General features: G+C 49.9%; 1 protein-coding gene across 1 annotated transcript; it reads right to left on the bottom strand.

Moving 5' to 3' along the window:
* Positions 1–2048: 2048 nt before the first annotated feature.
* LOC144155277 (carboxypeptidase Q-like) lies at positions 2049–11752 on the bottom strand. The gene is made up of 4 exons (XM_077686610.1): positions 11193–11752; positions 8222–8471; positions 5835–5938; positions 2049–2965 (listed from the first exon to the last, which is right to left on the bottom strand). Exons 1-4 carry the CDS (start codon positions 11682–11684, stop codon positions 2393–2395), a joined length of 1419 nt encoding a protein of 472 aa, XP_077542736.1. The 5' UTR covers positions 11685–11752; the 3' UTR covers positions 2049–2392.
* Between the last annotated feature and the right edge of the window lie 1326 nt (positions 11753–13078).

The raw sequence follows: 13078 nt of genomic DNA, 5'->3' as shown, positions 1-13078 counted from the left end.
AGTTCGCGCTGGTTTCATCCAACAATATGTCTTTCCAACTAGCCCAGTTTGAAACCCTTCTGGCGAGAGATAGGAGAGGAGGAAACGGAGACGTGCGCGGAACCCATGTCGCCACCTGGCGGAGGAAGGCGAGGAGGCCACTGACGCAGCCATAAGCGCTCGCCACAAAGGAAGGCCAGGAGGCCACGTGCGGCGCAGAGCCATGTGCGATGGAGGAAGACGAACATCCAGCTGTGGTCGCTCGTACAGTGGAAAGGCTTAAAAAACGCTGTGAGGCGAAAAAAGATTATGAATAAGCAGTGTATTCATTCAAGCATGTCAGTATATCATTTCGAAACCACACCTCGACCACACCTCGACAATAGGCCTAGCCAGGGCAGTGAAGCTTTCGCTATCAACTAGGGTTAACCAAATCTAAACCACAGCAATTTTTTTCTTCAGGCTGAATGGCGTACATTCCATCCTTCACGAATTGGCTTTCGTTATGGCTGTGTGCAAGAAGGTGCATATCCGGAGCGTGCGTTATTTATTCACACGCAAATACAATGAGAGGGAATTGTGCTACGCCACCGCGAAATGGCGCTGCCAATGTTGTCTTGGCTATTCAAAGGCGGCTTTGGTGCCCCGAATTTCTACCGTAACCATCGTTGTCATAACTAACTAATTCTCAACTCAAACGGTTGACATATTTCGGTGTGGGAGGCTTGATATACTCTCTAACGAACGCAATAAATAGTATACTTGCCGGTTTCCAGTATAACAAGAATCGAAAGCGATGAATATGTCCAAGCAGCTCTTTATTGTTTTCCAACCCCTTCAGGCATAAAGAACAAATCCTGGCTAACTCAGGATGACGTTCCATAAATTGAAGAAAATTACCCTTGCTCTCTTGAGAGCAGTTTTATATAACGCATATCTGAATATGGAAAAGATATGGCTGGGGGAAATGTACCGTAAATATCCCTCAGGTCTGAACAAACATAGTATTACTGTATTTTTACCGTATACGTGAGAAGCATGTGTGTGTGGGCGTGAGCATGCGTATGTGCGTGTGTATGTGCGCGTGTGTGTGTGTACGTGTGTGCTATGGCGGAAACATGTTATGGCAGCGCACCTGCAGAAATGGTGAAATCCTACCAGCACTAGTTCCTCTGCGTACTGACTTTTTACACTCCGTGCTGACGAGGTGTCAATTTTTCAAAGCTTGAGGCCATGTCCCGAAATCCTGGTCATAAGTTTAAGCCCACGATTGCAGTCGATTTGAATGCCGCCGCCGGAACGACATTTACTCCATCATTGTTGCTATAAGTGTGAGTTCCTTTCATTTTTTGGAAGTGATAATCATTGGACATCACCTTGGAAGGGCGTACGCTGTGACGTGGCTTTCTCGTTCCGAGCAACTGTTGCCACGATTACGCCGTAAACGCTGGAGATTTTTTTTTTTTTTTTGCCAATCTTGTGAATTGCCGGACGGCCGCCGCGAGGACAGCGCTCACGGCTCACGTGCGCGCGCTCGGCAATTTCTGGGTATTTTTAACTGCGGACACAAAAAATTACGATTTGCTAAACAGCTTCGCTGTTAAAAATAACTGGCACGGCTTGCGCTAGTGGTGCAAGGCTGGAGAAACAACGAAGCTGGGAGTCGACCTAGCTTGTTTCCCCCTTGGATCTGCTGTCAGTGTGGGGTTCACACAACAGCCTTGTAAAATATCGCTAAACTTGGCCTCACCCCTCAGCACTAAGCATAGCCTAGCAAGAACATGTCAAAACCTAACAAAACTTAGCAAAGGCTAGCAAAGCCTAGCAAAATTTTGCTACACTGGAAGAAGGTAGGTCGAAGGTAGGTGTACGAATTAAATGAGGCCGCCTAGGGTTCCTCAATTCTTTGGCCCCGCCAGCGCTCTCGCATTTCGCCTGCATAAGAAATGCAACCTCCGTTTCTGCTGCAAATAGAAATAAAATGCACGACCATGTACGCATACATGTGCACATGGTCGTGCGCCGCAAATGTGCACCGCAACTCTAAAAGGAATAAGACTTTTGGACTCTTTGAGCCTTCGTCTGTTATTTTATTTTCTGCAACAGTTCTGCAAAACATTGTCGACCTTGAGCTCCCGCCTTGGCCGCGCGATATTTCATTTTTTTTTTTTTGCATATACTCAGATTTTCGTTAAGAATGTATAGATTCGGGTACTTGCATTCATAATATCACCGCGTTTAGAGAGATCTCAATTTCTAGAGCATCGCGAAGATTATAAGCGCCATCTTGTAAAACAAACACGGGGCTCGGCGGCTGTAGGCGTGCTTCGTTCCGCTGAATGTTGCTAGCCCCTTCTAGTGCCGCGATTTTCGAAGTACTTATTCGTTGCGCGCTAGCATACGTGGTGCTAAATTAGCGCGGGAGGCGCTCGCTCAGGTCAGCGAATACGAAGGCAGCAGCGGCCCAGAAAGCGGTGCACAGGTCCAGGTTAGTCGGGTCCTCCACGGTCATGGTGTCGCCGTCCGTGTGGTGGAAGTAGAAGTACTCCTTGTTGGCCGTGTCCAGCGAGGCGCCGGGCACTCCACTGTCCACCCAGGACTGGATGTCCGGGCCGTCGGGCCCCAGAATGAGCCTCGTGGCGTTGATGGAGCCGAACAGGCTCAGCACCTGAGCCGCCATGCAGCGTGCCCTGGGGTCAGCGGCAGCGAAGCGGAGGCCCAGCGGCCGGAACGTGCCCAGATCCGACTCCATGACCAGGTTGAGGCTCGATCCGATGCGGTCGCGGTGGCGCTCGTAGTAGGCCTGGCCGCCCCACACGCCTTCTTCCTCGCCCGTCCACAGAAGGGCGCGCAGGGTGCGTCGCGGCCGCAGTCCCAGGCGCCTGAGCAGCGCGAGCGCACGCCACGAGATGAAGGCGCCTCCGCCGTCGTCCATGGCTCCCTGGCCCACGTCCCACGAGTCCAGGTGGCCGCTCACCAGCACAACCTGCGCCCACCGGCCGCACTAAAATCAGCTCCGTAGGGGAGTAATAGCTTCGTTAAGGCCTGTGGTCTGCCGACCACTCGCGCGGCCTTTTCGGCAAGAAACGCACGCCAACACACCCGGCGGAGGCTCGGCGAGCACACCTGCACAGCGGCACTTTCCAGTCTGAAGCTTCGTACCGAAGAAAGTCCTCTTCACGAGGAAACAAAAAGAACGAGAGTATGCAAAGAGTGCATAACAATCATTGTTTTAATGGTAAAAGAGAGGGCTAAAAGGAAACGAAATGAGCGTGGCATAAACAAAATGCGTGTGTCATGCCTTTACTTTCCTGGAGCGTCATGTTTAACTCCCTCCACCTTTTTTTTTTTTTTTTCCAACCACGAATTTTGACCCACTTGACAAATCTGTCTCCCTCCCACCCCCCTTGCTCTTTTCGGTGGGCCCGGCAGAGTGCCTGCAAAGTGCCATGGTCGTCGGTCAAGACTAACCCAACATATAGGCTGGGCCTTTGTACTGCGAGCAGCCATGTTGTCGGTGGGCTGTTTTAGCAGCCTTCAAGTTGGCCCACTCGAGGGAGCTGGCTAGTGGCGATGAAAGTTACATCAGAAGCGCATTCCCCATTCGTATATCGTAAAATAAACATATAACGCTGTCGTCTAAACACACTTAAGGAGGCTTAAACGACTTTCTTACCTGTTTTGCGTGTGTGGTGAGTGACGTAACACCAACAATGACGCGCTCTAATGTGTTTTTTATTTATTTACCGGCGCTCTTTTTCTGTGCCTAACAGCAGCAACAACAACGCCGGTTTATCGCACAATGGGGAGCCCAAGGCTTTCGCCGTAAAATCATATGATTTACGGGGGCACCTAAGCACTCCTTACGGCGTAGTTAATTGATTATGGCGGTTTAACGCGCCGACGCTTCACAGGCGATGAGGCGCGCCGTAGTGGAGGGCTTCGAATTAATTTTGACCACTTGGGGATCTTTAACGTGCGCCGAAATCTCGAACACACGGGCGTTTTTGCTTTTGGCTTCCATCAGAAAAGCGGCCGGGAATCGAACCCGCGTCCTTTGGCTCAGCAGCACAACGCCTGATTGCCGAATACGCGTCCTCTCGTTATCATCTCCCTTTTCCCCATGCGTTCCTTCTGATCCTTTTCGCTTTGCGTCAGTATTGAGAGTATGGGCACATACTCCTTACAAAGTGTTCTCTAATACAGCATTACGGGCAGATGCGTAGCTGGTGTAAAGCGAAAGATTTCTTAGTGGGACCGATGGCGTCCTGTCAAAAAATTAATGCATTTCCCGATAGACCGGTTGGTCGGCCGAAAAGCTCTGATAAAATCTCTGGACACACGGCGCGTGCGTGAAACCTGGCTTCCAACGTGTCAAAACGGTTACTTGAAAATCGCGAAAAAGGAACGCTTCTAGATAAGACAATACACGCGTGGATCACGAAGAAGGAGTACACTAGTATACGTTTATCTCGTTAACCGCGTATTTGTAATACCTTCAGATCGTTCGTAGATGCGTTTACTTAGGGCGCGAATAATCGTCGCATCGGTTCGTTCTTCGTTTGCGATTTCGGTATTTCTAGCCATGGGCCACAGCTGGTCTCCAAACTTAACACCCTAACACATTCCAAATCGGCCTTACTAAATTTTTAAACGGCAGGGTATCATCTAGAGCCTTGGCAACCCTGCTGAAAGGGCCCTCATTTCATAGCCGGACGTTCCGCATCATCGGCTTACCGGCACACTCTGGCCTAATAGGAAATGGGAGAGCCAATGAGAATTCTCGAGATATGGTTCGCCGAGAACCTTATAGGACCCCTGAAGATAGCGCGCAACCGTTTGTTTATAAGGACCATCTCCATTCTTTCGGAGATGTCCTCGACCATTTCCGCCAGGATAATGCCTGTTTCCACCGCCGCATCCATCTTTCAGTCGCAGGCATGCAGTGCCTCTCATGCAGCTTCAAACACTATCATTCCCCACTCCACATCTTTTGTCCATCATAATACTGCGGAGTATAAAGACGCTTGCCCCTTCTGTTCTATAGAACGAGCTTCACTTCACCACATCATTTGGCCATGCCCAGTCATACCGGTATCACGAAAAACTCATCCCATCCTTCATGTCATATCATCCATCGCGGAGTGGGGCGCTGCCATCTCTAGCCCAGCTCCCCTCGTGCAAGAAGCCCTCGCCCAGTTGGCGGAAGACACCGAGCACCCAAAACATCGGGATCCTCGCTGTCTAGATGACTGAGTGAACAACTCAGTGGTACAATCACTACAATTTTTGGGCAAAATAAAGTTACTACTAAAGATTTGGCAACCGATTAGACACACTTTCAGCGAAGGTTGGGCGCACTTTTAGCAAAGGTTTTGACGCACGTTTGACGCAGTTTTCATGTCAGAAAGTTCTCGCGCTTCTCTCAACTTTCGTTAGGAAGGGATGTCATATGCCGCCGGCAAAAAGTTAAAATGAAAGAGAGTCTGCGCCCAAACAATTTCAGTCATTTTTCTGCTTTAATAAACCGACACAGTTCCTTTAGTTCTTACATTTCAATATATCGGTGCAGTGTCGGGTGAAACAAAAGCCAAAAGGGGGGGGGGGGGGGGTTCTGACCCACTCATCTTCCCCTTTGGCCCCTGAATGCGGGTATGTTCTACTCTGTGGCCAGAGGGCTACGAGCACCTGAGTTTATGAGCTTAGACCTAACGTTACGTTTTCATGTCTCACGACGTCACTCGGCCGTGGTTTGAAGTACAATGAATGCCATGATTTTTTTTCCAGTTAGTGCAGGTTGCCGACATTAGGCGTCGAAGCGAGACGTTAGGCTAACGTCTAATAATATGGCTCACCTCGTCTGGATTGGTCCTGCCCCAAAGCTCAGCAATAGTATTCCGGGAGGTGGCCAGCGGTAGACTTTTAGCATCCATAGTTAAGTGCACGTACGCCTCGATTCCTGTAAGAAGAAAAAAAAATGGCTGCGGCTTAGCCCTGCTAGGCCGGTTAGGCAAGCGAAAGCAGTCGGAGCACAGTTTACCAGCCGAACGATATGGCCAGTCGAAGGTTCCGTACTGCGAGCGCCCACTAGCGTCGTTTCGTCAGTTTCCGAAGTCGAAGGCGGGCATCTAAAGCTCGCCGCTGTCGCATTTCTGCATCCTTCTCCCGACGCTTAGTTCGCCGAAGTTCCCGTTGTTCATTCGTTTCAGCCTGCCGCTTTGCGCACTCGTACTCACGTTTCCACTTTATCTTATTAGCAAGCCGTCTGCAGTATGGTCTAACGCAGCTTGCAGCTTTCGACCCTGGGACCGCGCAGGCAACACCTTCGCACAGATAGATCAGCGTCCTCGCGCCTTCCTTTCACGGCAGCGGCGTGTAGGAGGGGCGGCACTCGAGGGGCGGTGGCACCAAGGACGCCACTGCCCGAGTACACACCCCTCCGGGCAATTTCAGAAGAGAGCCAAGACATGGAGAGGACCCCCCCCCCCCCCCCCCCCCCACACACACACACACGCACACACACTCAATGCCTACGCGGACATCCTCTTTCACTTCAGACACGAGCGTCAACGGTTCCCTCCACCACACTCCCACCTTTCTAGAGCCGAAGCGACCACACTCCGCCGTGTACAGACCAACTCCTACCCGCAGTGTACCCTCCTCCGCCATATCTACCACACCCAATATTATTGTACCTGCCACTTTTTCCCCCAGCCAGGCACCCTGTGCCATCTGGTCTGGGAATGCCAACAATCCCCATCCCTCACACCCAATCCCCGTCCCACGTACGAGCAGTGGGTGGACCGGCTGTCCAGCTCGGACCTCTCGACCCAGCGCAGGGAACGAGCAGCCAGCAAGGACGAGGGCACCCCGGACTAGCGGACGCCCCCCACCGGTGCGCTCACCATCGTGTTCCATTACGCCCGAAATTAAGGATGTTTATTCTCTCTCTATCTCCAACTCGCGACGACCAACATGAGCTCCGACTGCGTCCACAATACTAATTATGACTTTTCTTCGTGCTGAACCCATTTTTTTAACGACGCACTTCGAGCGAAGAATAGGAGTATACGGCGAAACCGAAATTGACAAAGACCAGTAGTGGCGAGTGCGGTGTTGGCTAAGGCGGACCTAACTGCTCGCTGTAAACCATGCTGTAAACGGTCTATAATCGGAGCTCATGTAGTGTATCACTCCACCGAAGCGACGGACCCGAACGTCAACGCGCGCGCGCGTTCTGAAAGGACATAGCGCCCAATGCGTGACATGGTCTGCTTTTTCTCACGCAGTTTGTTTGTAATCCCTGCAGTAATTTATAAGCAGATCAGGTTCTAAAAATCACACAAACGACTCTTGTCGCATTTAAAATGCTCGAGTAACGCACGCTCTGCGGCGCGCGGAGAAACAGTCGGCTGCGGTGATGAGGCGCAGGGGCAACTTCCCTTGTTGTCCTTAAGTTGTATCCGAGTGTAGGCCAATATTGGTTTCGAAATAATATAAATGTTGGGGGGGGGGGGGGGGGCGAAGGCGAAAAAAAAGCGTAGGGGGCTCTTGGGCGCCAACGAGTCACCAAGAGCCTCAGCCAAGTGTGGTAACTACGGCGCTAACGCTCTGCCGTGCCAGGGGGGAACAAGAATTATTCGGATTCATGCCGCGTGACAGGCGAACGTGACTTCACCGCTAACACGATGGAGCAGTGCAGAAGTCTTCGATAACCACTGGCTTTTGCCTTCAAATTACTTAAGAGGCTTAAGTTGCTCATTATTTTTATATTAACAATATAATTGTTACATGCTGCATCACAAAAGACCCAGCAGAGCTTCCGCTCTGAAAATCAGCACACGATTGCACGTCAAGACATTGATTTCTGAAAGCGTTTGCGTCACTGCAGGTTGGTCGCGTTACAGCGAATTTCCCCGGAGAAGCTCCGTATGTTTTTTTCGATGTCATCAAGATAGAAAAAAAAAACGAAAACACGTTTTCTCTAATGCTTTTCTTTTGTTTTGGTTTGTTTGTTTGTTTGTTTGTTTGTTTGTTTTGGTTTGTTTGTTTGTTTGTTTGTTTGTTTGTTTGTTTGTTTGTTTGTTTGTTTGTTTGTTTGTTTGTTTGTTTGTTTGTTTGTTTGTTTGTTTGTTTGTTTGTTTGTTTGTTTGTTTGTTGAACCACTCCCACCTCTACAGCTGACTCGCGGGAGCCGGATTGAAGGCGGCGCGGAGCAACCCCCCACAGCCAAGTGGTGCACCTCTGTCCTGGAGCCTCCTGAGCAGCTGCGCATCCTCGACGGTGATGGAGGCACACGGTATGCGTGGCTCGTTGCCCACGTAGCTCATCCAGCCCGTGTGCGGGCTGCCGATCGAGAAGGGCGTCACGGAGCGCACCAGCGCAGCCACGGCGCCCACTCGCTCCGCCTCCGAGGCGCCGCTCTCGCGATACAGCACGGTCCGGTCGTAGCTGGTGAACTCCTCGTCGAACACGACCACCTTTCCGCGTGCCTGCGTGTGGAACCCTCACGTGAGCTCACTTGGAGCAGTGCTAACACTACATCTCCCCAACACACCGACTTTCCTTTGCGCCTTTCGTGCAACTCACAAGGAGCTTTTAACCTATATATGTCTCTCTGTTAACCTGCCGGCGTTAATTCCATATCTTCACGGCAACTTATTCCGCATCAAAAATATTACCATTTGGTCTGCAGTTGACGCCTGACTTTCCCCCAAGATAAGCTATAGAAAGCGTTTGCTTTAGAACTGATATGAAGTCAGGCGTTGAGGTTGCGTTCGGCAGTAGCTAGAGTTTGTGGGATAAAAAAATACAACCAGTTCCTACCTTGACAAAGCTAGGTTGTGTATTCCATTACGTTGACCTGCGGCAAAATATACGTGCGGGGCTATGAGGTGGTGCCGAATGACACCCTCGACAAGATTTAAAGCACTTTTCAGGTACTCCCTGTTCGCATTTGTCTGCCCCTTGTTGTAGCTGCACCCTGGATTCTGCCGCACGAACTTCGTGCTCGCGCACTACGGTTCCCGCTCCGCAGAAACAGAAGCTTTTTTCATTGAAAACACAGACACGTGCATAAGCACCCGCCAATGGCGCTCTACACAGTAAGCTGTGCCTTTCTGGGCAACACGGGAATGATGCCGGCTTGTAACTTCACGCACTTCTTGTCTCGCAGTGACTGCGATGGCTCTACAGCAGAGGCGATAGGGGAACGCGGAGCGACCGAGCTGTGAGATCATCAGTTGCGATGGCTCTTCGACAGACTTCACCGGCGAGGAGACACGTGAAGCAAGACGTGCCTTTACGAGAGATTGAAGAAAGAATCCCGCTGCAATCGCGCGAAATATTGGGGCCCGATTAATACGTCGTAAAAACTCTGAACTACCGCGCAGAGAAACAGGAGCCCAACACAGACGTTGACAAGCACAGCGCATGCGGCCATTGTCGCACAAATACTGTAATACCACCAACGTATGAGTGAAAATGGTTTAGAGGCGCAGCACAAAATCCCGGGTCATCTCCACTAATGTGAAACCTCTGGGGAGGGGCGAAGCATGCATTGTATAAGTGTATTCTTGGCGCCTTGGCGTTTTTGCTAATGGATATGAAGCCGGTGGAGGGTAGAGGTATACAGCTTTGCTGTAAAAGTCTCTTGTCTTTGCAGCACGAAGGTATCTAGCGCGAGGCGCAAGCGAGTGTCCCAGTGTTTTTTGATTGACTGCAATATTTAACGCGCCGACGCAACGCAGGCGATGAGGCGCGCCGTAGTGGAGGGCTCCGGATTAATTTTGACCACCTGGGGATCTTTAACGTGCGCCGAAATCTCGCACACACGGGCGTTTTTGCTTTTCGCCTCCATCAGAAAAGCGGCCGCCGCGGCCGGGAATCGAACCCGCGACCTCGTGCTCAGCAGCGCAACGCCTTAGCCACTGAGCCACCGCGGCGGGTTCCCAGTGTTTTTTTTTTTTTAAGAACGCGTTAAATTTTAGCGCGAGACGTAAAAGAGTTTCCTGGTGTTTTAGTACCGTGACTACATGAAACGACGACTACGACGACAACGACGACAGGAGACGCCAACAGCACCAGCCCCTAAGAGGCTTCGTCCCTAAAAACACGGACACAAGCAGAAACGAACAAGACAGACAAGGCGGACAGGCAAGGCGGAGTGGCGCCTTGTCTGTTTTGTTTGTTTCTTCTCGTGTCCATTTTTTTTTCGCCTTTAAACCCTTTTCACTCATGCTGGACCAACTGGCCCAAATCAAGCTTTTGCTGCACCAAAATATCAACGTATGTCGTGAGAACGTCACCATGTGGTAATATACGTCGTCGCGATGTCGGTGAATCGTACAGCTGCGCTGTTTTCGCCTCATTGGGCAGAACAACCCTCTGGCAATTTTTGTTTGACTTATCTCTATAAAATACAAGCTTTGGGTTCCATTTTGGGTTTCATTTTGGGTTTCATTTTCTGTCTGAATAAGATTTTGAGCTTTCAGCCAGCACTTGTCTCATGGGTCTCAAGTTCTCGATTTCCTGTGTTGTTGAGGCAATGTCCATCTCAGCTTTGCGGGAAGCAATAAAGAAAAACTCCCATTTTAATGCAGTACAGAGGGCAACACACTTGTCTATAACCCAGGTTTGGTGCTTATAGCCTCATCTTGCCTCACCCGAAAAACATTTGAAGAAAACTATTGTGTCATTCTTAAGTCTTAACCATCTATTTTGACCTCAACGTTTTTTGTGAAAAGTTTGAGTCCGCAGTTTTGAGAGGTGACTAGTTCAAGTTCAACTCAGTGTTATAGACAAGGGTGTTGCGCACTGTACGTATGGGATCGTGGCAGAGAATCGTGACTAGCATGATCTGAGCGTGTTCTGGCTTTCCTTGCGCATCATGCGGCTGTTCGGCACTAACTAACAGCTTCAGCGGAAGTCGCATGTCCTGCAGTCTATGCGTATTGCGGCGTCAACAGCGGTAAATGGCCACCCCTGGACAAAATTCAGCAATACGATATCATATTACGCCATTTAAGTGGGAGTGGAGGCCGTAGAAGGAGCGGGTAGTATGGATATTACCATACGCACGATAACTCAGAAATCCTAATTTTGTTACAAGACTAAGCAAATTCTGCTATTTCTACTGGTTAAAGACACCCCATTTCGGGCCCGTTTACAAACTCTGGACTGCATAGTTTGTAGCGACGGACTCTCGGTCGCACCTTAGAAGCGTTAGCGCGCAGCTCGTCGAAGGACTTTGCGACGAACACGGGAGCGATGATGCCAGCTGGCGACGTGCCCACGCTGCCGCCGAGGCCCAGCATGTTGAGCCTCTGCATCCGCGGCCGCACGATCCAGGCCGACTCGTTGCCGCGCACCCAGTGGGGCACGAGGACGCGCTCCGTGTACACGGCGTCCAGCCCCTGGCTGCCCAGAAGCTCAGCCGTGTAGTCGATGGCGTTCTCCAAGTTCCGCGAGCCCGAGATGCGGGCGCCGAAGCGGTCCACGAACCTGGCCAGCTCCTCGTAGGTACGGTTGCGCTCGGGTCCACGGATCACGTAGTCCAGGATGCTCTGCACCACGGGCGCGTAGCTGCGGATCTCGGCCACGAGCTCGGCGGACAGGAGCTGCGAGGCATTGCAGGTGTACTCCTGGTCGCCGGACGCCCAGGCCGACCCGGCGGATGCCAGTAAGAGGGCCACGACGAGCCTCATCTCAGTGGTGTACGTGAGCAGTGGCCGTCGCGTGCTAACGACCCGCGTTTTTCTAGACTGCACCTGCCAGCGCCGATAGCCAGGCGGCCACTAACCTGCAGGCTCGGATTACGAGCGCTCAACAAACCAGGCAGCTATCTTTGACGGCACCGAGGCTGACCTCGGCAAACGCAACTCCCGTTTCAAGAGATTAGCTCATCGCGTCGGGCTGTTCCTGTGGGACGGTTGGCCCGGTAAACAGGCCTGAACAAGAACGTGCAAGACGTGACCCACAATTTTTCGCGCAAACTTCGCCGTGCCTTAATTTAGGAACACTCAGGATTAACATATAATGGAAGGACAAATGATCGCCCCTTTCATACGAACGCACACAACAGTTATGTATATATGAAAGAACAGCAACAGTAAAAAAACAGCGTGGTAGAATTTGGTTGTCTCTTGTGTGCAAATAATTACAAACGTTAGATACGGAGAAAATGTGAGTCTTAGCTGCGATACGAAGTTGTGGTCGTGTCCACACTGTATACAGTCCCCAACACGGGCATATATATATATATATATATATATATATATATATATATATATATATATATATATATATATATATATATATATATATATATATATATATATATATATATATATATATATATATATATATATATATATATATACATATATATCAGGGTGTCGAACCGAAAAAAATACCGGTTCGGTTACGGTTCGGGTTCGGGTGAAATAATTTCGTTCCGGTTCAGTTCCGGTTCGACAAAATTATGTGCCGAACCGGTTCGCGAACCGGTTCGATGAATTGAATTGTCACTGAAATTAGAAAAAAAACATTTAGTAGTTTAAAGCGACAGTAAAGTCAAAACACAAACAAAAATTCAAAATGCTGCTGTTCCCCAAGGGCAGTGGCGCAATTGCAAAGCAAACTTTAAATAATCACGAGATATTAGAAAAACAGATGAAGTGGTGACGATTTACTACCTACTTTCTCGTCCAGACTTTATGTTGTCCTAGCGACTATTCATAAAGCCACCGCCGAGAGATATGACGGTGGGATATACAGGGTGTCCCAGCTATCATGCACCAAGATTTAAAAAACGAGTAAAGGCGTAACTCGAAAGAAACCAGGTGCATAATGTTTGCAGTACTGTGAAGAAGCGGACAGTATTTTTTTCTTTAATGACACTTAATTAACTAATTGTAATTAATTATCTAACTCGAGTAATACTCTCCTAATCACTAAAGTGTCAATGAGGCACTTGAAGGTAACCACGAGGGGCATCTAACTGCGGTATTTTCAGCGATGAACTAATTGCGTACACATTTATTCTGACTGATAAAGGAAACCCGCGAAATATGAAAAATACCACGTGACGGCGCCTCCG

This window comes from Haemaphysalis longicornis, unplaced genomic scaffold, assembly GCF_048455015.1.
Source record: "Haemaphysalis longicornis isolate Haplotype H1 unplaced genomic scaffold, Haemaphysalis longicornis Haplotype H1 scaffold_1, whole genome shotgun sequence".
NCBI lineage: Eukaryota > Metazoa > Arthropoda > Arachnida > Ixodida > Ixodidae > Haemaphysalis > Haemaphysalis longicornis.
This window is presented reverse-complemented; position numbering and strand designations above follow the sequence as displayed.

Bases quoted from the DNA above. Each gene is read 5' to 3' on its own strand.
- LOC144155277 (XM_077686610.1), bottom strand. From the start codon at position 11,684: ATGAGGCTCGTCGTGGCCCTCTTACTGGCATCCGCCGGGTCGGCCTGG. The intron at 8,472-11,192 runs GTGCGACCGAGA...TTCCACACGCAG, and splicing joins TGCGCGCTAACGCTTCTAAG to GCACGCGGAAAGGTGGTCGT. The intron at 2,966-5,834 runs GTGAGCCATATT...CGGTGGGCGCAG, and splicing joins GCAGGACCAATCCAGACGAG to GTTGTGCTGGTGAGCGGCCA.